Source organism: Bos taurus, chromosome 3, assembly GCF_002263795.3.
Source record: "Bos taurus isolate L1 Dominette 01449 registration number 42190680 breed Hereford chromosome 3, ARS-UCD2.0, whole genome shotgun sequence".
NCBI lineage: Eukaryota > Metazoa > Chordata > Mammalia > Artiodactyla > Bovidae > Bos > Bos taurus.
The window spans coordinates 2,979,497-3,003,989 of NC_037330.1; the positions used below are offsets into that span (position 1 = coordinate 2,979,497).

General features: G+C 49.8%; 1 protein-coding gene and 1 non-coding gene across 4 annotated transcripts in view; one reads left to right on the forward strand and one right to left on the reverse strand.

Moving 5' to 3' along the window:
- Positions 1 to 1,399: 1,399 nt before the first annotated feature.
- The window catches only part of UCK2 (uridine-cytidine kinase 2), a 125,432-nt gene continuing 102,338 nt past the window's right edge, over positions 1,400 to 24,493 (reverse strand). For 2 of the 3 annotated variants that reach the window (XM_059884833.1, XM_059884832.1), the window contains exons 2-7: positions 23,421 to 23,580; positions 22,545 to 22,641; positions 15,347 to 15,489; positions 8,972 to 9,069; positions 6,896 to 6,944; positions 1,400 to 5,622 (exon numbers count right to left, since the gene is read on the reverse strand). In XM_059884833.1, coding sequence (XP_059740816.1) covers positions 5,483 to 5,622; positions 6,896 to 6,944; positions 8,972 to 9,069; positions 15,347 to 15,489; positions 22,545 to 22,641; positions 23,421 to 23,580 — 687 coding nt within the window. In that variant the 3' untranslated portion in view covers positions 1,400 to 5,482. The remainder of the gene's footprint in view (positions 5,623 to 6,895; positions 6,945 to 8,971; positions 9,070 to 15,346; positions 15,490 to 22,544; positions 22,642 to 23,420; positions 23,581 to 24,493) is intronic. The other variant, NM_001192812.2, reaches the window with a different exon arrangement.
- TRNAC-GCA (transfer RNA cysteine (anticodon GCA)) lies at positions 2,638 to 2,709 on the forward strand. Its single transcript has one exon. It is a non-coding gene; the product is annotated as a tRNA-Cys (tRNA).

The following is a 24,493-nucleotide window of genomic DNA, read 5'->3' on the forward strand; positions in this document are numbered from 1 at the left end:
TAAATCTTTAGTCCTGGCTCAAACTGATTCCACTGGCTAATTCGTTGTTTCAGTTCATGGTTTATTGAGAAGATAAACCATGGATAGTTAACTTCATGTTGGGTTTTAGCAAATGTATCTCAACTGTTTTAAACTGCCCTCAGCACCAGATGATGACAGAAATTGATCTCTGTGGTCCCCTCCTCTCAAAGCTACCGTCCCACATCCTAGGTCTCCTTCCCCACCTCTCATCTGTAGATCTTTTATGCAGGTCCTAACAGGTTTCTTTCAATCTGAGTCAAGGTGGTTTGACTCCAGCAGCACTTACTCGCTCATCAAACTAGTGAGTCCAGGCTGTGGAGCAGCAGGTGGCTCAAAGGACATTGTGACAGATGGGTGCGGAGGCAAAGCGAATGGCTCAAGAGCTCCACTAGCCTGCACCACTGCCCCTCCAGTTATAAGGAAGCAGAAAATGAGCGAAGTCCCAAGCAAAGCATCCAGCTCCAGACATGGTACACAGATCGGGGAGATGTGAATGCAATGCACAGAGAAAACTGGATTACAGCTAAAGTGATTGTAAAACCATGGCTCACAAGGTCTTCATCTGCCCGCAGATAATCACCAAGCTTGATAACACACACCTATGTGTGATTTAAAAACATACCAGCCTTCTGGGATGGATTCCTCTGAAATTCAAGTTCTTTTGGACCCAAACTCCTCCGTGGGTTTGCCTCTGTCCTTGGGACAAGTGGCTGGAAATAGCAGGGCCACTCTGCACGCAGATGAGGGTCATGTAGTGCCTGGGGACAGCGGGTGAAGGGACACGAGAAGGTGGGGAGCGAGGGGGGACTGGGGTGCTACAAAGAGGGCAAAAGCCAATCATTTTAATTATTTTAAGATCTCTGGTGGTGGGTGGCCTAGATCTTTTAATATTGAGGTCGATGGTTATCTGCATTGATTGTATGACTATACACTAAATAGATATAGTCACTTAAGGTAATCACACACATGGATGTATGTGTATTCAGCTTGAAGTTGTTCATTGTTATAATGCCAAGTTTCCTCCAGCCAATAAGGGTTTAGAATGTTTTGTTTTGGCTTTTATTATTAAAGTTGAGGAAGGGACAGCAAAGGGAGGGGAGGGAGGGAAGACACTGCACAAACTGGATGACCTCAAAGGAAGCAGAGCCAGCTAGAGCTAGAGAACAGAAGCCTCCCAGGGACATTGGCCTGGCTTTCAGAGATGGAGCAGAAGTGCACGCATGGAGGCCTGCAGCGCAGCAGAGGATGGGGAAGCTTAGCGACAACAGGCTGGTGCCCATATCCAGCCAGCGAAGGCCTAGAGGGCTACCCTCCCGTCACCCGCTGGCCTCAGTCACTGTTCCTCCTGCACAAGCACCACAAAGAAGGCAAGAGTGGGTTCTTTTCTGTTCAGTCTTTATTTACAGCAAAGTACAGAGTATGTGGTCATTTAAGTAAGTGCTAACAAGTAAGTGCAGGGCAGTAGAAGGAAAAGGGGAAAGTGCAAGCATCTGAAAGACCAAAAAAAAAAGGCCTATGTCTCTATTTACCTACTCACCCTGTGCCTGAGGCAGGACCAGCCAGGCACTCACCACCTCTATGGGTGGCCGGACACTGCCTTGAAGCCAGCCCGCTGCCTGAGGAGGGCCACAGAAGGCGCAGAGACCAAGCTCAAGGCGGGGACTCAGCTCCAGACTCGCCCTGACGGTTTCCCGAGCATGCTCGTCTCACTCTCATCTGCTGGGACACAGACTTTGCCCCTCTACCCTCAGGTCAGGGGGAAGGGCAGGAGTGGCAGAGAAGCCAGCCCCCTCCCGAAGCCCAGCCCTGAGACCCGGAACCACCCTTGCCTGCCTCACCCACGTGGTCATTGACAGGCAGCTGGGAGACTCCAGGGTAGAGGAGAACATTTCCCTGCAAGAGGCTACTAGTTGCTGCCAATGGCTCTGGGCCCTGGAGCAGGTCCAGGCTGCTAAATTAGGAACGCCGCACAACAGCAGCAAAGGAGGTGATGCACCAACCAGCTGGGCTCCGGCCCCTGCTGCACACAAGCCTGACCTCAGAGCCTCCCAAGAGGCTGGCATCCCACCCTGAGCGCCACGACAAGCGTCCACGCCAGCCCAGAGAGGCAGCAAGCCAAAGTCCTTGACCGTCCAGCAGCCAAGACCACAGTGGGTTGTTGCGGTTCACAGGCTCTGAAGGGTGAACTGGAGACTTCTGCGGTACCCTCCACGGCCTGTTCTTCAGAGACCATGGCTTCTCGAGGGCCCACCCTATCCACTCCCAAACCGATGACGCCTGAGGTAACAACACTGCATCTTCCTTACACACACTCCCAGCTCTCTGCTCCTGTTGGTCCCAGGGCGGCAGAAGTCCCATTAGCGTGAAGGCGTGTGGGACCAGGACTTCCCCCGACACAGCGCCTGTTGCCTAAGCACATGGTTCTTGGACAACACCTGCACAGCGGGAGAAGCAGGCGCCACCGGGCGTCTCTGAAGGCAAGAGACCCCCATGCGTACACTACGAACACTGCCCTACGCCGCTCATCCGCGTTGCCTCCCCAGACAGTGAACAGTATCCATTTCTGGCCTAATAATTATATCCGATGCTCCAGCAAAAACAGAGATCCAGTGGGCTTCCCTGGTGGCTCAGAGGGTAAAGTGTCTGCCTGCAATGCAGGAGACCCAGGTTCGATCCCTGGGTTGGGAAGATCCCCTGGAGAAGGAAATGGCAACCCACTCCAGTATTCCTGCCTGGAGAATCCCATGGACAGAGGAGCCTGGCAGGCTACAGTCCACGGGGTCGCAAAGAGTTGGACACAATTGAGCAACTTCACTTTCTTTCTAGTGGCTCTTAAAATACCAATTCCAGGATTTGCTGCATAGAAAGATCAAGTTCAAATAGATACCCAGTTGGCTAAATGCTGGGGTCCCCCCAGGGTAGAGCTTCCTATCCCCTCCTTGCCCCAGACTTTCTGTGTCACAGAACCAGAGGAGTCATTAGCATGGCCAGCGAGCCCCCAGCCAAGAGGCCAAGATATCAAGAGGTGGGGCTTCCCTGGTGGCTCACACAGTATAGAATCTGCCCGCAGTGCAGAAGACCCAGGTTCAAACCCTGGGTCTGGAAAATGCCCTGCAAAAGGGAATGGCTACTCACTCCAGTAGTCTCACCTGGAGAACTCCATGGACAGAGGAGCCTGGTGGGCTACAGTCCACTGGATGGCAAAGAGTCAGACACCACTGAAGGACTAACACTCTGACTTTACCAAGAGGCAGGGCAGCCTGAGAACTGTTTCCTACCAAGGACAGGGCTACTCGGAGACCCTGGAGGCTTGGTCCCAACACCACGAGTGGGTGAAAAAGCAGCTAAGTAAGTCAAGGCTCAGAGATGAGAAGACTCCATCTTCCAAGGCAGTAGGATAGACAGCCAAGGCACTGAATGGTTTGGCACCTGGGAGCTTCAAGTAAAGTTGAGCGTGCTACCCACCCAGGGGCCAAGGCTCCCCGAGACAGGGAGCGGCTGCCCCTGAACACAGACAGGCCCCAACAAAGCAGGAGGCCCTTGGGTCCTCAGGATCCTAACCCAGGCCTGCCATCCACCCTTCACCTCAGAACTACACAAGGCATGACTGGAAAGATAATCAATACTGGTTTGGAAATGCACACTTCAGAACTCAGCCAACCCACGGGGCACTGGCCTTCAGAACAGGCACCTTGGGGGCCTTCCCTTGCTCCAACTCAGCAGTTGCTACTCTCAGGGGCTCCTTCCAGAGCCTATAGTCCAGTCTCAGGGGTGGCAAAGCCCTGCTGCGGATTAGGTTTGACTTTCAGACAGAGCCCAACAGAGTTAGAGTCAAATGGAGTCCAGAAAAGGGGAAGCAAACCGGGTGAGGCTGAGCCTACAGGAACAATTCAATGTGACTGCAGTTAATGGTGTTGGATTTATCAGAATGGCTCCAAGGGGCTACAAAAGCAATGGAAAGAAAAGGGATCCCAAAATGTTTCAGGCTGTGGCAGCCACAAGGGTAGCCTATCGAGCTACCTAAGGGCGATAGAGTAAGGGCGTAGCCTATCGAGCACTGAGATGGTCAGACGCCGAGATTAAAAGGTTCTGGCTCTTCTGCAGTTAAAAGATGAGGCTTTAGAACAGTATACTCACAGCTCCTCCATCTTACTAGGTCCCCTGCTTCCTCTAGCCCTCCCCACCAAGAATCTTCAGGAATCTGTACTGCTTCCAAAGAAGGAAGTCTCCACCAAGAGGGAGCCTCAGGGAAAGCTAGAATTCTCCACCCCAAATGTTTTCAGCCTAAGACTCCAACTTGTAATTTAAAAACGCTACTCTTCCTCCCCGCCTCTGTGCCCAGCGGCCAGGTGACGTGGCTGCATGGTAAATAAGTAAATCGGCGTGGCCATGATACTGCCTGTCATGGCCCCTGCTGTCTTCACCGCGCTGCAAATCCCTCAGGGTGGGGAAGAAACGCTACAGCTCCCTATACAGCTGAGCTCTCTGGCTGCCCTGGGAGGGGCTGGCTGCCAGGAGAGGTCCTCAACCAAAGTACAGGCTGCTAGGGTCCACTGTGCACCCCACAATCTGGGGGAAAGCCTGAGGACTATCATTGTGACCTCCCTGGAAGACGTCAGCATCTCAGATGCTACGATAGGCACAGTCCCTCTTTCCCCACTCTGTCAGGAAGCAACCCCATCGCATCCCCACCAGGGAAGGAGAGAGAAGCCGCTCTGGTTTTCAGAAGTGGGTGAGTAAGGAAGGAAATAGCGAGCTGCCTGAGCAGCCAGGGGTGGGGTGGGGGCAAGAAGAAAACACAGAAGACTCGTTCCCCTCTGTGGGCTTCTTCCCTGAGTTTTTTAATTGAGGTCTTGCCTAATTTCAACTCAGAAAAAAAAGAGAGAGAGAGAGAAGAAAAATAAAAGAGGATCTCTTATCCACATTATCCTAAAGCTCCAGCTCCAAGAAGGTAGCATCTGGCAGGGGAGGTGATCAAAGGTCCCAAACTCCACTTCCAGTGAGTCGCACAGACGCGGAGAGCCACGAGTCCCGAGCCTCCCTTCCAAGGCCACCTGAGCCTGCCCCACCAGGCACACGCTGGGTACCAGGCCTCCGGTGAAACCCCAGGTCCAGCCCCAACACACTCAAGGACAGGCCCTCCTGCAGAATACTTACGGCAAACAGCTGTACAGTATTTGTACATTTACACAAAAATAGATCCTTTTATATATATATATGTATTTATAACTGGTTACACGTTGGACTCATAATTAGGCATCACCAGTAGTAGTTGGCACAGTTTGTCATTTAAGCTCAGGGTCAACTTCTGTTTCATTTCGTCGCTCCAAAGTACCAAAAAAAAAAAAAAAAAGGCATTTCATCTCCATGGTGTTTTCTTAAATACAGCAATGTCATAGGAAACCACATGTATAGATGCACAGTGCCTCCTGCCCCCTCCTCCAGCCCTTTGGAGACGGGGTCAGTGCGGCCGGCTGCTGGACTCCGAGGCCTGCCTCTTGCGGGAAGGGGTGTAGCCGTTGAGATAGCCATTGGTCTGTCGTTTGGAGAGCCCCCCGTTCAGGATGTCCTGGATGTGCTGCACGATGAGGTTGATGGCCACTGTGGAGCAGAGAAGGGCAGAGTGTCAGGGGCACATGGGGGTGGGGGCGGGGCTGCGGGTCTGTTTGGGTGGAGGGCACACAGGAACCGGAGATGAAAAACCGCTCCAGGAAGCCGGCTCTGCTGCTTGTGGGAAGTCCCCCGAACTCCCCAGACCTCTATGGGGGCTAATATAATCCCACAGCAGAGTTCTCAGAGTAGGACAACCCGGGACACAGTAAGCCCTGAATCAGAGGCAAGAACTGGATGGAAGCAATCAACCCAAATTCTGCAGACATGAGGACTGGTCTTTGTTCTGACACCATTCCACCAGGGAACCTACCAGCTCCCCACCCCAAAGACAGGGAACCCCACAGAAGGCCCTCTCCTCCAAAGCTAAGGCTGGACTCTCCTTCCTTAGCCTTAGAAAAAAATCTTATGCTTCAAGCACATGATCAATGTTAACATCACCAAAAACAAGACAAACATCAAGTGCTTTCTGGGGTGATGCCCCAAGAACATGGCCCCCCCAGGGTATTCTCCACGTTGTATGAGCTGAAGCCAACCATGAGGACACAAAGGCAAACCCAAGCTGAGGGCTGTTCTATAAAAACGACGGGCCTGTACTCCTCAAAAATGTAGCGTCACAAAAAAACAAAGGCTGAGGAAGGTTAAAGGAGTCAATATTAAGTGTCCTGGATGTGACGAGTGCACTGTGGCTTGAATGAAGTGAAATTTTCATTGCTGAGACTAACTCCCAAATGGCTCAGCAAAAAAATTACCTTTTTAAACAGAGGAAAACTGAAATAAATTATAAAGAGAATAGGAAAACAGGGTCTCCCAATTCAACTCTGCCCCATTACGCCTAAATCCAGAGATATTCCTACTTTCTAGACAAGGCAAAGCTAATGCATAAGTACACAGTGGTAAAAATCCTTCCCACCCCAGGAAAAGCTACTTTGAGCTTTCTAAATGAAATTAAGAAGGAACTCTGCTTTTACTAAAAAACGGCCTTAGATACAAGGTGCCCAGGTATCACTGGGAACAGCAGCAGAAGGTATCCACCGTCAGAGGAGCAGGAACAAGTTCGCGTCTGTCCCCGCTGATGTACACGCATAAGCACAGCGGCCTGTCCTTGAGGCCAGGTGTGTAGGTATGAATCCCTTTCTGGCTGCAGCAGCGGCCGGGGCCTCAGCCACACCTACAGAGCCTTGTTTGGTTACCACATCCTATCCAAAGTATAACTGACAAAGGGAGGAGTCGTGCCCATGCATGGCACCCCACGAGGACTCACCGAGATTATCTGCACCTCTAGGAATGATCACGTCAGCATACTTCTTTGTCTGTAGAGAAAGATATTTATAACACATTAGATGGATTGCAATGCGTTAAAGAGGAAAGCTGGCCCAAGCCCTTCTCCAAGGGAATGTGGAGAAACGGCCAGCCTTCGCCTACTAATCCCAGAGGGCAATAATCTGTCACTTCCAATGTAATATATTTTATCCCCTTTATCTAATTTGTAATAGATCAGCTTTTTCCTGAGTTCTCATTAACATTTAACACTTGTTCAGCTTACAACCTGTACAATGAACATGGTCTTGGAAACTAAATATATAACTGCCTCTTCACCACTATGAAAAGCCTCAATTCATAACAACCAGACTTAGGAAGAAGCAGTTCACCTTGGACTTCAACAGTTTGTCTAGTCGGAAAAAGTAAGTCCCACTGATGACCATTTTCTTCAGCTCTGTTATGACACAGCCTTAAAAAAAGAAAAAATAAAGCGCACAGTTTGTGGGTTTTTTGGTTTACTAAGACTTGGTGAACCATTTTACACACAACTGTGTCCTGGTGAGGCTGTGTAAACAATGCCTTAGGCCATGGGTCGGTACCCTGCACCATGTCCATACTACAGCTGTGGAAGGCCAGAGGCCCAGCGTGAACCAGGCAGACGATGTATCAGGCCCAAGCTCACACAGAGTGAGCTGCTCTTTCCTGAGCTGAGTGGCTGCACAGTGGGAGCTAGTAGAAACAACCTAGAAAATACTTACTTAAAATTCTGAGTTCTACTGCAACAAAGTTAAACAGCAGAAAGTTGGCAGTAAACTCTAATCTATGTCCACAAAGAATACTTTGTATTTTTATTATTAAGCTAGAAAGAACAGAGAGGTCCTCAGATGGATGGGTAGAACTTCAGAGCACCACAGCCACCTCTGCCCTCTCCCCAGAAACCTAATCCTGTGACCCAGGCCTCTCCAGGGAATGAGCAGGGCATCAGGGTTACTCAGGCTGACTCACACAGCCCGCCTGGTTCCGGATCTGAAACAAAAGTCAAGTCGGTTTTGAAGCAAAACCTACTAACATACTTGAAGAAACAAAGACAGCTTGGGATCTTATTTTTCCAGTACAGAAGAAAGAAGTTAATTATTAACATTAAGAGAAGTAGAAAAATCCCCACCCTACACTACTTCCCAATAGCCCCACACGAGCCAGTCTCCCTAAAGGCATCAGCCAAGATCTGGCGAAGACCCAGCCTCTCTCACACTCTCAGGACTGAACTCTAAATTCTCAAGGAGTGAGAACATGGTTTAGCCAACGTGAAAAAGATGTATGAGGAGGTATGAGTCTCCTGAGCTGAAACTCTTTCCAAAGCTAGGTTCTCTCCCATGCCTTCCTCTTTCACACCCCACCACTCTACCTCTTGCCCCTGACAGCCTTCCCCAAACTTTCACCTTACTTTCCTCAGGAAGCTGGGGTGCTTCCTAGGCTGAGGGCTGATTCACTAAAAGGTGAACACTGCCCAGTCCCTACTCTTCCTTCTCTGAAAGTCATCTCACTAGAGAGTTCCCAGCTCATGGGGAGGCCTGACGAGCCTGGGCTAGGGTAGACATACAGGAAGCCTGCTCCTCCGTGGTACACCTCCCCAAGGGGAACTTACATAGGGACAAGCTCAAAATAGGGCTCAAAGGTGGTGGCAGAAGAGATTCAGAAGGGAAGACTCTGCGGCTGAGGTCTCGTGCACCAACATGCCAACCGTCACAAATCTTCTGAAGACCCAAGTGGTCGAGTCTGTCCTTGGATACGATGCCTCCTTAATAAAATGCCTCCCCATGAGCTCACCAAGTGAGAAGTGTATAGCTTGCAGGAATATGGGACAGCAAGATCCTGAAGGACCACCCCGAAAAAGAGTGGCAGGGCAGAGCCCCGTGGTAGGAGGCAAAGCACCAGAGACTGCCCTTTCTTAGGACTCGACAGAGGAGCAGTCAGAGGAGCGAGTGAGATCCTGGCCGGGGAGCTCAACTGACAGACCTTTATTTGTTTCATTACATTTTAAAGACTAAATTCAATGAAAAACAAGAACACAACTCACTGGCAAGCAGAATTCCTCAAAGGCAGGCTTGACGAATGTAATGTACTGAGATAAAATCTGCTCAAGGTCCCTCCCTCTTTCGCTGATGTCCCTTAATACTAGAAGAGAAGGAAAAACAAGAATCAAGAAAACGGTGCATGAGTCAACACATGTCCGCCCTTCGCGAGGCTGATCAGGATCATACAAGCTCCACGAGGACTCTGGATGATTCACATGCCGGATTCCTGAGAGATCAAGAGCCGGTCAGCAGCAGCTCTGGGGAAAAACAAGTTGCATTTTCAAGTCTTGCTACAGTCAAATTCAGCTATGGCAAAACACTCTCTGAAATAAAAGGTTTCCGGGAAAGGCCATTAGTCTTCTCATTTCAAGCAACACTTGCCCCAAATAAAACTTCATTGTGAACCCTCCCAAAAAGGTAGGACAAACTCATAACAGGAAGGAGACTGGGCCGAGAGAAGTGGTGGGGCTTCCTGGCAAAAGGGGCAGGTTGCCAGGAGACGTCTCCTTTGCCCATCCTCATCCGATTACCCTTGCACGCACTCACCTGTGTTCAGGCTGGCAACCCTCTGTGGATGAGCCACCTCTGTCTGCCTGGCTCCCGTCCACACTGGGGCCCCCCCCCACCGGGTGGAAGTATGGCAGAGGGCCCAGCTGCGGTCAGCCACACCTGCCCACCTCAAGCACAGAGAAGACCACTAAGAAAAGATGAGAAAACTATGGTGTCAGAAACCATGGGCCAGAGCTATGAAGCAGCCCAGAGGGACCCAAACTTATCATCTTCCACCTTCTTCCTCCTTGAGGGTGGGGGGTGCTTTTAACAGAGTCTTTTGTCAAAGCACAGAAAAGAGACCAGAATCCTGGTTCTGCCTCCCTGGGCCTGAGTGTCTCCCAAACTCAGCAAGTGAGTTTGATTGCCATATCAAAAGCAACCCCTCCCTACAAATGTTTTCAATCATGGCTATTAAAATCTTTCCTCCCACCCCCAGAAGGGTATCAATTTATCTACAATCATTTGCAGTGGACCCTTGGCTCCTTTCAATCACTTGTCAAGTAATCATTTCAGCATGGGATGAAACTCACTGTAAACAAACACAGGGAACACTTGTGAGTGCACTGCTGGAAAGTTGTGTCTGTAAATAATTCTGTGGACATGTATGCACGCACATAGGAACACACGCACGTGGGGAGGGGCGGGAAACAGAGCTTCTGTGGTTACAGTACAGGCTGGCGTGAAGTCTGTAAGATCAGAAGGCTAGAAAACTGTCAGGAAGACCCCATTCCAGAAACCCAGGTAATACACTGCTACCACCACTGACTTCCAGCTCCGCGATTCACAAGGGTCTTCCCGCCATGGGCCCTGCTAATAAAATGGTTGGTTGGTCCCTAACTTGTCAGGATTTGCCTCACAAACCCAGCTGCCTGCATGCCCAGCCCAGCCAGGAAATGGTCTTCTCGGGCATTTGGACATGGGGCCCTGCTCCAGCTGCTGCCGCTGCTCTGCCAGGGACACTCGGCGGCCAAGTAGAAGCTCCAACAGCTGCCACGTGGCTCAGCCCCACGGGCCTCCAGAGTGCGGGCCTGTGGGCCAAGGGGCTGAGCTCACCAAAACACACAGCTCCAGAGCAGAGGAGCCCGTGTGGCCTCCAGCTCTTCACATGTCTCCAGATAAAGCCCAAAGGAAAAAGGAAGTCAGACCAAAAGGGCATCAGAGCTGGGGGGGGAAAAAAAGCAAGCACATGCCTGCACTTCAGCAGCTTTGACTCAAAACCGTATAAGAGCTTGATGTCGGATTTGTTTTGCAAGACATGCATTTCCCACAATTGCTGACAGCCTCAGCACCGTGCAAATCTCCATCCTCCCCACAGGACACACACGCATGAACTCTCCCCTTTCACAGTGCTCTGCCGCCGCCCTCAGCCCACGTCTGCAGCTCTCCTGTGCCTTGCGGACCTAGAGCATCACCTGTCAAGTCACAGGAGTGAGGAACAGGAGGGGAGAGAGCAGGTGGAGCAGGTGAATCACACCTGCCTCTGCTCTGGAGCCCAAAGCTGCTTCTGGCCCCATCATCTAGAGCGATGGGGGCAAAACTGACCCTATTTGAATCCTGACCCCATTAACTACTACCTTTGTGGCCTCAGACAAAAAGCTCATTTTTCTTAAGTGTAAAGCAGAGACCACAATAGCAGCTTGTCTCACAAAGCTGCCACTTAGGAAGACTGGAGATATGCATAAGATTCTTCAGCACCATGACTGGCACGTGGTGTGCATTCAGTAAGCCTAAGAGGCACAATCATGACGCTGACAGGACCTGAGGAAGCTCCAGGAGAGGGATGGCTCCCTGATAAAGCAGACCATCAGGAGGACACGAGCTGGGAACTCAGCTAAGCAGGCTGGACCCAGTGGGAGGTGGGGGGTGCAGTCCCGGGAGCGGCTGGGAAGGAGGGGGTGGGGCTTCAGTGGGGAGGGGAGGGCAGACACGTGGAAAGACAGCATGGCGGGGGGAAACAGGCAGACAGGAGGAGACGTCCCGCAGCTTCCACGCTGGAACAGGAGACGGCAGGGGGCCAGAGCGCAGTCCAGACACATGAACACGCAAAACAGAAGGCTTCGCCCACCTCTGCTCCCAAGAGCCTCCCATCCAATTACCACCTTAGACAGACGGCACCCCTCCTTGAGCCCGGGACAACTTGGGACCAGCTAGTTCACTACTCTGAAGTGCCCTCCTCCTCAGAGTCAGGAAAGGTAACCAAGCCAACCACTGAATCAGAACAAGGTCTTGGCACAAACCGGAAACTCCAGAGACTCAAAGCCGTCTCTGACCCCGGCACACTTGCTGCGCCGGGACAGGTCACCTAAGAGCGCCCTGCCGGGTGAAGGGCAGGAAACTCCAGGCCTGCTCTTCCCTGCCTGGCTTCCGCTCAGCCCTTCCAAATCAGCCTGTGCTGCTTCTGGTCAGCCAGAGCCAAGAACCAAATGCAGAAGGACCAGAATAAACACAGTTCCTCCACGGTTGTCAATTCCCTTTAAAGATCAGTTGAGGAGATGTGTTATTCTAGTAAAAGAACCAACTGCCTATGTCAAGGCTCAGTGAAGCCCTAATTCTGTGTAAGCTGGAGAGAGGGCCGTGGCAGGCGGGCCTGAGGCCAGCGGTCCCAGGGCCCACTGCAGGCCCTCTCTGGTCCTGGTCCAAGGGTAGGTTACACTCACACGGAGGGGAGGCATGGCAGGCTTTGCTGGGAGGAGACCAATCCCCTTAGACATCAAGGGGCCCCCTGGGAAGTCCTTCCAAAGGCTGTGAGACTCCCTCCCTTCCACATGAGGGTCAACCTGGAGTGTGCCCGGGAGGATGTGACCCACAGACAGTAAGACCATGGCACTCAAGTCCCCAGGAATGTTCTGCTCCACAGCTCCTGACTAATCCTCCTTCCCTCTCCCTTACCCCTACCCCGCCCCAGCCCACAAAGCATGTTCTCCGGCCCTACAGAGACAGAGAGTGAGTTTGTAGAAACAGCATTTGGGAAGCCCCACTAGACCAGCAGAAGGGTAACTCGGCAGTGGGTGACATGACAGGACGCAGGTCTGAAAGAAGGCAGTGAGCTGCCGCAGGGGAGGCAAGGGGTGCAGAACTGGCCCTGAGAAACCCCAGAAGAGGCTCTCCTCCATTTCACGGAAGGATCCTAGGATCAGGTCTTACCTAATCTATCCCAGAATTATCCATCTAAAAATGTGGTTCCAATTTCCACATTTTTGTACTCACTTCTCTCTCTCAGGCATCACTCCATCCCCTGGGACGTTAGTACCACCTGCTGGACTAATGATCTCAGCCCAGGTGTTACCAGCTCCAGAGGACATGTCTACTGAGGTTCTGACAAGTCCTGACAGAACACTAGGGAAAACAGAACATCAGCTACCCTCTCAAACGAAGCAGGTTTCTGATCTGCCACGTTGACATTTATCCGCTAAAGCCGTCACCAGGCATTGCCTCTCACGGCACAACTATCCTAGGAGTACTAACCAGTCATTACATGATCCACCAGTAGGAAAGTAAGGTGCAAACTGATTAGAACACAGCCTGCTCCAAGTCACACATCGACTAAACAGTGAAAAGTGAAAGAAACTGCAAGTGTCAGTCGCTCAGTTGTGTCCAACTCCTTGCGACCCATGGACTGTAGCCCGCCAGGCTCTTCTGTCCATGGGATTCTCCAGGCAAGAATACTGGAGTGGGTTGCCATTCCCTTCTTCAGGGGATCTAAATGGTGAAACCAGAATTAAAATAAAGTCCAGTTCATCTGACTCCCATTTTCCCCCAGTGATGCCTCCCAAATCTGGCAAGCTAACATGGATATCCGAGCAGATGAGCTGGGAGTAGAGCAGCCTAGGCAGGACCTGGATTCATGCATGAAGTTATAAACCACACCCTGGGATCAGGTGCATAAGAGATTCTCAGGCTCTAGTCTCAATTATCTGTCAAAAAAGACCATGTAATCCTTATCTGGCCTGTGTCATGACCCTAAAAAACAGGACTGTTTCCTTCATATTACCTATTAAAAAAAAAAATTGCCTAGGAGGTCACCAAAGTCATAAAGCTAGGGGGAGGCTCTGCTGGGACTAGAATTCTCTTCATTCCATCGGATTACCCTTCCCGCATGCCCCCTGGGAGGCGAAGTACAGCTTCCCTGACTTGCAGAGTATGAATCCTATTACTTCTCAGGAGGGCAAATCCCAGGGACTCATTTCTCTAGACTCTGCCCTTTCCACTTACAGTCCTTGTGATAAGCACACTAAATTGGATAAACACCAAATTTGTTTCATGAACTGGAAAAGGGAAAACTTCACACAATTTGAGGTTGGAAAGCTTTGGGTTGGGGCTTACGAAATCTGAATCTGCCACTGACTTGCTCTGTGACTAAGGGCTAAGCCTGGAGTATCCTGTGTCCCTCCTCCTCCACATGATGGGGACTCAAACCTTAGTCACCCTTCATGCCTCCCTTCAGTCACTTCCACCGCACTGCCTAGGCTGTGTCCTGTTGGCTCCAACTCTGCTGGGTTCCCCATCTCTCCTCAGTGGTTCATGCCCCAAGATGCCACCCACAGACCTCAGCCCTCCCTGTCATCCAGATCAGAAAACAGTCCTAACCAACCACAGTGTCTATTTTTGCAGCGAGTGCCTTCTCGGGTTGCCTACACCATCAGCCCACCACATCCACGTCCAGACTCCACTTCCCCCACAAGCCCTCTGGAGCTCTTTGCTCTGAGCCCCAGGGCTGAGTCCATGGACTCTGCTTCTCCCACAAGGCCTCCCAAGCTCTCTGCTCTGCGTCCCAGGGTGAGTCTACAGGCCCTGCTTCCCCCACAAAGCCTCCTGAGCTCTCTGCTCTGTGCCCCAGGGCTGAGTCCATGGGCTCTGCTTTCCCCACAAGGCCTCCTGAGCTCTCTGCTCTACGCCCCAAGGTAAGTCCACAGGCCCCACTTCCCCGACAAGGCCTCCCGAGCTCTCTGCTCTATGCCCCAAGGTGAGTCCACAGGCCCCACTTCCCCCACAAAGCCTCCTGAGCTCTCTGCTCTGTGCCCCAGGGTGAGTTCACAGGCCTCGCTTCCCCCACAAAGCCTCCTGAGCTCTCTGCTCTGTGCCCCAGGGCTGAGTCCATGGGCTCTGCTTTCCCCACAAGGCCTCCCGAGCTCTCTGCTCTACGTCCCAAGGTGAGTCCACAGGCCCCACTTCCCCGACAAGGCCTCCCGAGCTCTCTGCTCTGTGCCCCAGGGTGAGTTCACAGGCCCCGCTTCCCCCACGAGGCCTCTTGATTTCTCTGCTCTGTGCCCCAGGGCTGAGTCCACATGCTCCACCTCCCCCACGAGGCCTCCCAACCTCTCTGCTCTGTGCCCCAGGGCTGAGTCCACAGGCTCCACCTCCCTGCCAACAAGCACTTCAGTGTCTTCCGCACACGCTCAAGGTGTTCAGAGGGAACAACCAACTGTGCTCCTGAGCTGGCTGGACAGAGTGACCAAAGCTTCACAGAACTTTCTGGACAGCAAAGGGCAAGCGGAATGGGCAGATGGGACCAGCTGCCCAGAGCTGCCAGCAGAGGGTGTTCCTGCCCCAAGATGTGCTACAGTGAGTCCCCATCTTGACTGGACACTTATGGGGAAGTCATAGGGAACTAAGCACTTAGCCAAACTTCTCCCCAGCAAAACCAGAAGGTAAACTTATTTCATGTCTGTGACCTCACAAACCTTTAACAAAACAGTGAGTGAAACTAATCCCTTCTCAAATGTCACTTGGGCAGCAGGATGTCCCTGGGGCAAGGCTGACTGGCCTGGGCTGGGCCCCAGGGGCATGAGGCCACTGATGTGCTGTTGGCAGCTTCTGGGACGCACCTCTGCGGGAGAGCCGGGTGTCCGCATCTGTGTCCACAAAAAGCTTCATCTGGAACAGGTCTCGCACTTCCTGGGAGTAGAAGGCCAGGATCCCTTCGAAGAGCACCACGTCTGCGGGGTAGACAGTAACCGTCTCCTCCTTCCTGCAAACCAGAGGGCAGAAGAAGGGCTGGGTCAGGTGGGAGCAGCAGGGGAGGGGGAGTCTGGAGTTCCGTCCCCTGGACTGAAAACGGGCTGAAAGGGTTTAAGCATAGCCTCACAGAGCGCTGGGACCACTATGGAGACCTAAGAATGAGCGCCAGTGCGGCTGGGCCAAGGCCTCCTGTAACCAGCTCTTTGGAGCTTTCACTGTAAAACAGAAACAGCAGGCCTACATCCCTCTCCTTGGAATTAAAAAAAACCTGCTGCTAAATGAAGAATAAAGACAGACAAAAGGAGACGTGAGCACTTTCCCCCCACCCCCCCGGAGGCATCCCTAGGAATGCTCTGAGTCCTGTCATGTATGGAGCCTCACACTCTGAACTTTCAAAAACAGAAATTCAGTTTTCTCCCAAGAAGCCCATCCCGTGCCCTCCATGCTGAGGCAGCTGGGAGGAAGACAGAAGGGGCCCAGGGAAAGGTGCGGATAAGAAAGCTTTAGACAAGAGACTGGGAAGGGGAAGGGTCTCTGTGAAAGGAGGAAACAGCCCCAGACCTGCCTGCTTTGGCTCTCTTCCTCAGCAAAGCAGAGACACACAGTCATCCATCTACCCGTGGGGTTGGGAAGCCCAAGGCAGAGAGATACTAATGTAAACATGACTTCTCAAAAGCCGGGGCAGTGAAAACAGGTGGAGGGGCCTGATGGCGCCTAGCTCTGCCCTGCCTCAACTTTCACTGTACAGTTTTATCTTTTGCTTCTGTCCTAAAACCACATTGCACCTCATTTCAAAATTCACTGGAAGAAAAGTAAGGATACCACTGAAGGTTTACCACTGACCCTGACTGGCAGAGCAGCAAACATTTGTGAAGAAAACCAAATATTTATTTCAAAAGCTCCTTAAGATGATAGGTTTTATTTGGCAAATATAGGGAAGTCAGTAGCAGCTGCCTGCTAAGGAGGAACTTCCTTCCCATAAACATGCTTTGATTCTTTACTGGCTCAGTTCCTTGGGCTCGGGTCTAAATTTTAAGGGAGCACTGCTGGAGCAGCTACCAAGGTAGCAGAACATGGAGCATAAAAGACGGCAGAAAAGGGCCAGGTTAGAGCAGTTAGGAGACTCTAGAAGAGTGGTGTAACTCTTGATGCACAAAGAATCAACTGGGGAGCTTTTAAAAATATTTATTCCTGGACCCTACTCCCCTGGGGCTCTGATTTCATTAGTCTAGGGTGTAGCTAGGGCATCAGTACTTTTTAAAAGCTCCCCAGGTATTTCTTTCTCTTTTTTAAGTCATGAAACTTTATTTACTTAACAGCAGAGGTTTGCAGTATATTGAGCAGATAAAAATACCAAGAGAAATTGCATCCACATTCATATTGGAGATACTTCTAACTTCTTTATTTTAGAAACTGACAGATAAAGAAGGAAATGGAAAGTCTGAATAACACAATTAACAAAAATATGTGGTTTGAGCATACACACGACTTTGTACAAAACTTTGAAATACAACTGCAGCAGGCACAAAAATTAACTGTCAGGCCACAGTGGAATATTAATCAATTCCAAAAAGCAGAACTCACTTGTACTTTTGTTTTTTATCTATCCTGTTTGGAATTGTATGGCATGAAATCTATGGATTTGATTTCATTAGTTCTGAAATAAAATTAAGCTGGTATCTCTTCAGATATTGTCTTTATTCTCTTCACTTTCCTCTGATTAAGTATTTTTCAGGTCTGAACTATCTTCCACGTCTCTTAATCTTTTTTGTTTTTTCTGTCTTTTTCTTTCTTCATCCATTAAGGCATTCATGCATTAATGGAGGATTTCTTCAGATCAATCCTCTATTGTCTGAATTGAGTTTTTTTTTTTCCATTTGGCTGCTAATACATCGACTGAGTTTGAAAATTTTGCCATTGTGTTTCCCATTTCTAGAAGTAATTTCTTTTCTCATACTTATACATTATTTTTTTTTAATTTACATTTGCTTCTTCCAATTTTATTAAGATATAAAGCACTGCATAAGTTTAAGGTATACACATAATGATTTGACTTGCATTATGAAATGATAACCGTAATGGGGTTAGTGAACATCCATCATCTCATATAAAACAAGTATCGAAGAAACAGAAAAAAAATTTTGTGATGAGAACTCTTAGGATTTACTCTTAACGGCTTTCACCCAGAACGTACAGCAGTGTTACCTATATTGTATAGTACATTACATCCCTAGTTCTTATTTATCTTTACAAGCTGGAGCATGGACCTTTTGATGATCTTCGTCTAATTCTCCCTCCTTCACAAACCCTATCTCCTCGTTCCCCAACCCCCTATGGCGGTAGCAATAATCTCTTTTTCTATTAGTTAGTCAGTTTGTTTTTCTGCAGTATAATCAAGCTACAATACTATGTCAGTTGCTGGCACACAACACAGTGATTTGATATTTCTATACATTTCAAAATCATTACCATGGTAAGTCTAGTTATCACCTGTCACCACACAAAGATATTGTTATTGAGTAAATTCCCCACACCGTACACTTCATACCTGTGATTCATTTATTTGGTAGCTGAAAATTTGTACCTCTTAACCTCCCTGACTATTTCTTTTTCCCTACTCCCTTAACTTCTGGCAACTACCAGTTTGTTCTCTGTACCTATCAACTCTTATCTCTGTTTTCTTGTTTGTTCATTTGTTTTGTTTTGAGACTCTACATAATACATAAAATCATACAGTATTTGTCTTTGGCTGATTGATTTCACTGGCGTAATACCCTCTAGGTCCACCAATGTTGTCACAAATGGCAAGATTTCAGTCTTTTCCCCAGCTATGTCTGCAGCCAGGGTTGAGACGTATCAGTCTCTGGGATAATGTCAGGTACTGGAAAACAGTGCCCACTGTGGTTCAGGATAAGGGACCAAACTGGGCAGAATTCAGAAGCAAGATGGACAAAAAAAGAGATCAACAAGTGAGTGAAATAATGAGTAGTCTCTAGACAGCTGGCCTGGGCCAAGAAGAGGGCGGAAAGGCTCTGCTGGGAAACAAAGAATGTGTGTTTTCCTGGGATTTCTAGGGTTCCATCTGGAAAACACACACTGTGCTTACACAGACTGACACTGTCTGGCAGTGCTGATCGGCTTGCCTAACGGATAAAGACTAAAAAGACTGTTGACTGTTTCAATTCAGTCATGCCTCTTCAATCCTGGGACAGTAAGGAGAACAGAACTGCATGCCCCATGGGTGGTGCCCCCGGAAGCTGGAATCAATCACTTCCCTAATCCACATGAAGGTCTGGGTGGGAGAAAATTTTGAAGCAGTTTAGAGCTAAAAGCAACATTTATTGAGCAACTACTAGCCCAAGATGGAGAAGACAATGGCACCCCACTCCAGTACTCTTGCCTGGAAAATCCCATGGACGGAGGAGACTGGTAGGCGGCAGTCCATGGGGTCGTGAGGAGTCGGACACGACTGAGCGACTTCACTTTCACTTTTCCCTTTCATGCATTGGAGAAGGAAATGGCAACCCACTCCAGTGCTCTTGCCTGGAGAATCCCAGGGACGGGGGAGCCTGGTGGGCCGCCGTCTATGGGGTCACACAGAGTCGGACACGACTGAAGCAACTTAGCACTAGCCCAAGATGTGCCAGAAGCCACATACGGCGCAAGGTCCTGTTTAGGAGTTTGGAGATGGGCTGTGAGGTTCACATAAGAAACCTGGAGTATTAGAGCATTTAGGATAACCTAGCACAACCTTCTCACGTGAGAATTATTCCTTACAGTAAAGAAGGGGAAGATCAGAGAAAGGTATTTACAGAGAATAGGTGACTTCTCAGTTTTCGCCCGACATTCATTTGTAGTCATCACAAAAAACCCAAGGCTGGAACGGGATCAGTTAACCCTGAGTGGCTGGGTCCCTCACAAGTGGCCCTTGAGAGCTGGGGGACTGTTGGGGTCTTAGATGGTCACAAAGCCTCAAAGAAGAGTTGGACTCTGGGCCACTAAAGAACAGGATTTTAAAATAAAAGATATGAGAGCAGAATTAGGAGAAAAAAGTAAAACATGTCTGGATGTGCAACTCTGTGGGGTTTTTTGTTACTCCGTGAACTTGACGGAGCCCATGCCAAGAAGATACTCATCTTCACCTCTTGCACCTGACTACACTGGTCAGGCCTGAACTCCTCCCAGCTCCCCTCACTCCACTCCCTTCCATCGGGCCCTTATCGGTGTCTCACCTGGGCCACTCCAAAGGGCTTCATAAACAGCACTGTGCATCTTCTTTTCCTGCCACAAGAATGACCTCTCCACTCCTACATAATAGCCGTCTTTGGCTCCCTACCCCCAACACATTTGCACCCTGGCTGTAAGGTCTGTGCCCTTCCTGATCTGAGGCCTATCTACCTCCCAGCCTCCTTCACCTCCTGCCACTCTCCCCACATACCGACCCCCTTCCCTCCATACCCAACCCACTGCAATCTCCCACCAAGCTTGCCCCTGAAATGCCTCCCTACCCATCACCTTGGAGATCCCTTTCCCAATAACTTCTCATGTTTTTCAATACACAGTTTAAGTATCACTTCCTATACACGTACCTGCTCTAACTACTCCAGCCTCCTTCTTCCTTTACATCCCTCCACGGGCCTGTGCCTTAGCTGTCAGGCTGCAGGTTAATTCTGTAGTAGTGCCCCACCCTAGACCTGAAAAGGGGGTGGGCTTGACTGTTTCTTGTCACCACCAATCTCTGCTAAGGCTGCTGCTGCTGCTGCTAAGTCGCTTCAGTCGTGTCCGACTCTGGGCGACCCCACAGACGGCAGCCCACGAGGGTCCTCCATCCCTGGGATTCTCCAGGCAAGAACGCTGGAGTGGGTAGAAACTACAATTTCCAGAATCTCTTTCCCTAAATGGTCCCAGCTACTTTGCCAAAGGAAAACTTAGAAGATGAAAGTGAAACAAAATCTAAAATTTTTAGGAGATCATAACAGCTAGACAAGGAAACTGTGGACACTCCACACAGAGGCTGTGGGGACTTCCCTGGGGGTCCAGTGGCTAAGACTCCACACTCTGGATGCCCCCCTGAATCCTTGGTCAAGGAACTAGATCCCACATACTGTGACTAAGACCTGGTACAGCCAGGAAAAAAAAAGGCTGTGGGCCCAGATGCAGCAGATTCATGGACTTGGCATGAACACAGTTTCTTTTCCAGGGGCCTAGTCTGCCATCAGTGGGAACTGACTTCTCTGATTCTCCACCTGCAGTCTCCCAGATCCTCGCTCTCCCAGCCCCTCATTATTTATGTTAGTTCCAATTTCTATCTAAACATCCCTCTATTCCTGCACAGTCTGTAGAGGCAGATACAGGAGGCGTATCTCGTTCTTTGAATGTCAGTAGAACTGGCTTCCACAGATACCAGAGAGGTATGAAGGTGAGCACCAAAGCAGCTGGACTTGCCATCACAATGTGCTATCTCTTTTCTCCTCCTCCAACCAAACCTCTGCCACACCCTCAAGTTCTGAGAAAGTTCCAGAAAGCAGCACAGAATGTGTGAGCTAAACTGCATTAAAAGCTGAGATGTGTCCTAAAGGAACACACAGAGAGATAAAGATCGGGCTTTTAAATGGAGAAGCAGACATAGAGAATAGGCTTATGGACATGGGGAGAGGGGAGGAGAGGGCGAGATGTATACAGAGAGTAACATGGAAACTTACATTACCATATGTAAAACAGATAGCCAACGGGAATTTGCTGTATGTCTCAGGGAACTCAAACAGGGGCTCTGTATCAACCTAGAGGGGTGAGATGGGAAGGGACGTTCAAGAGGGAGGGGACCTATGGCTGATCCAGTGTTGATTCACACTGATGACAGAAAACAACAAAATTCTGTAAAATAATTATCCTTCGATTAAAAAATAATTAAACAATATTAGGTTTTTAATCATAGAAATATTTGGTAGTAACAGTTGCACAAGATCTAATTTCCCATTTAAGGGGGGAAAAAAAAAAAAAAACAACTCAAGACAGATCAAGATAAAGGAACTAGGAAAGAAAATGAAAAGTGGGAGGGAGAAACTTTCAAAAACACAGCCCAGAGCTGAAAGCAACACTTACTGAGCCATCACTAAGCCCAGGATATGAAGCAGCTGTACATGGCCTAACACACCGCTTGGGAGTGTCAGCTGTGCCTGGGAGGCCCCAAAGTAAGCAGAGAGCCCTGGGCAGCTCTGAAGGAGCTCTAGGCCAGCAGGAAGGAAATCCTCCAGAAGCCCCTTTTCACTGCTCAGAGGGGAGGAGGCTGTGATGAAGTCAACCCACTCCTCTATTGATCAGGAGCATTACTGCTGTTGCTCAGATGCTCAGTGTCCAACTCTTGGCGGCCCCACGGACTGCAGCACGCCAGGCTTCCCTGTCCTTCACTATCTCCCAGAGTGTGCTCATACCCATATCCTTTGAGTCGGTGAGGCCATCCAACCATCTCATCCTGTCGCCCCCTCTCCTCCAGCCCTCAATCTTTCCCAGCATCAGACAGAATCTTTTCCAATGAGTCAGCTCTTTGGATCGTATGGTCAAATTATCAGAGTTTCAGCTTCAAACAGAAGCATGGAAACTGACAAATGGAAGGACAAATCTGACCTGACTGAGAAGATCCCTAGAGGGCCTGGTCCTGGTGACTTCAGGACTCTCACAGCTCTCCACACAGCCCAATCCGAAGTGAACCAGAGAGCAGAAGTAACAGCTTCCTTGTTCTTCTTCCCGTTCTTGCTCCACTCTGCCTCTCTTTTTACTCTAGGAACATCTTGGGCATGTGAATAAAGATGTATGTGCAGTCCCTCACCTGAGCTCAAATTCACAGATCTGTCCTTCAGGGTAACAAAATAGGATGATCATGATCGGACTGTTCCAGGAACCACCTGGAACTGTTGGAATTCCTGACCTGTGTATCTGCGGACACCCTGACGTCACTGCCCCACCACAGACAGGATGCAGTGGGCACCAGGTGGCGGGAGGGGACAGGAGACTGGCACTTCTGAGGAGCAGCAGGCAGCAATCCCCAGCCCAGAACAGCTCACTTACCGGGAATGGGAAACAAAGTCGTACACGGGAATCTGGACAGTTTTCCCTTCCGTGATTTCTTTGAGTGTCTTGAAGATGAGTTCATTGTCAAAGGCATCTGAAGGAAATCAAACTGTTAAGATGTTTGCTAACTGTAAAATGATTTCTCCTATAATGATGAACAGGCATCCCTTTAAGCCTGTTTTCTACCCATATATGCATCACACCCTAGATAAGCATCCCCTCTCCCCAAAAAAGTCTAATTTCAACCCAAAGCAGGATGCAAACTCCCTACATTTCAAACCAAAATGTGTGAGTTCTGAGAACTGGAAGTGGGTTCTTTTCTTTTGCCTTAATGTCCCATCCCTGGCCTGTATCTCTCTAAACCCAGCGTACGAAAGATACCTCACGACTAGGTGAGGGCAGCAGGCACTACGGCAGCTTTGACTCAACTGAAAGAACCCTAAACCAGCTTAAGAGGCAGCGTGCTGACCTGGGACTGTCAGGGCACTGGACCCTCAGTCTCCCTTTCTGCCTTTGGGTGAGTTTAACGCACAAGCCGCATACACCAACGTGCCAGGCGGTGGCAGGAGGCGGGGCCACAGGCTGTGTAGACCAGAGGAGGCAGGAGAACCAGCTGTTCTGGCCTGTGTCTGTCCCGCCCTGAGTCATGGGTTTTTCCAAGATTCACCCTTGTTTAGACACAGACTCAATCAGTATTTAAGGAGGCAAGCATTGCAGAAGCCACAGAAGAAGCCCTTCTTTACTATGAGCCCACAGCAAGCCTGCAAGGTACCCAAGAGTCCTCCATTCAATGGCTAGGAAACAGACTCAGAGAGGTTAAGCCACTTCTTCAATCAACACCTCCACATAGGCCCTTTCAATGCCCCAGCTCACCTGGGTGATCAAAGTTGAACTGGCCCTTCAGGGCTTTGGCCTTCTGCTCTGAAGTGAGGGCGCGGTAGAAGCTGTCCTGGCTCAGGATGACCACCTGCTTCTGGCGATAGTCCACCTCGTTCTGCCCCAGCAGCTGCACGATCTTAGCACAGACGGAAGACTGCAAGGAGAGAAGAGAGCAGTGCAGACCACAGGGTGAGGCCTAGTCACTGTGTGTGTCCCGAGCAAGGGCCTTTGCAAGGAAGAATGCAAAGGCTACCACCACGGATGATGGAGTAGGGGAAGGGAGGATATGTCTGCTGAGAAGGAATTCAGGGGGCCCAGAAGTCTCTTCCTCCCCCATTCCTTAACACAAATTACTATGCTGAAGTATCCACAGTGATGACGTGGGGACGATGGCAGTAATCTCTGCTTCTATTTCATAAAGCCTTCCCCAAAGCCGCAAATAAAAGGTGATGCTATTTTATCCTTTACTGCCACCCTAGTATAGATACACAAAAAAGACAGCAGAAATTAGGGAAAGGGCACAGAGATGATGTGCTGATGGGCCAAAGGGCTGCTGGGTCATGAAATGACTGAGCATTTTCAAGACATCTCAGCCCTTACACATCTCTTTATATCAAAGGAATCTCAGCTGGTTGGCAGTGAGGCCAAGGCCTTGGCTTCCCTCCTACTTCAGTCTTTCGCTCTGGCCTACAGCCACAGTACACAAGGCAACCTTCTCACAGATGTATGCCCCCACTTCTGGAGCTGCAGACATAAACATCACCAATACTGCAAACAGTAGGGCATCCTAATTAAGAGGAGGGACACCAGCTCCCAGTGAACTTGAACCTACATACTTGTAATACACATATCTGACTTCTTTTCTCTCCAGTGAACACACACTCTTTGTAAAAAGGAAAAGTATAAAAACAAGTGCATTCAAAAGAATGAGATAGTCGGGACTTCCCTGGCAGTCCAGTGCATAAGATTTTGCCTTCCAACGCAGGAAGTGTGGGTTTGATCCCTGGTCAGGGAACTAAGATTCTACGTGCCTTGTGGCCGGGAAAACAAACAAACAAACAAACAAA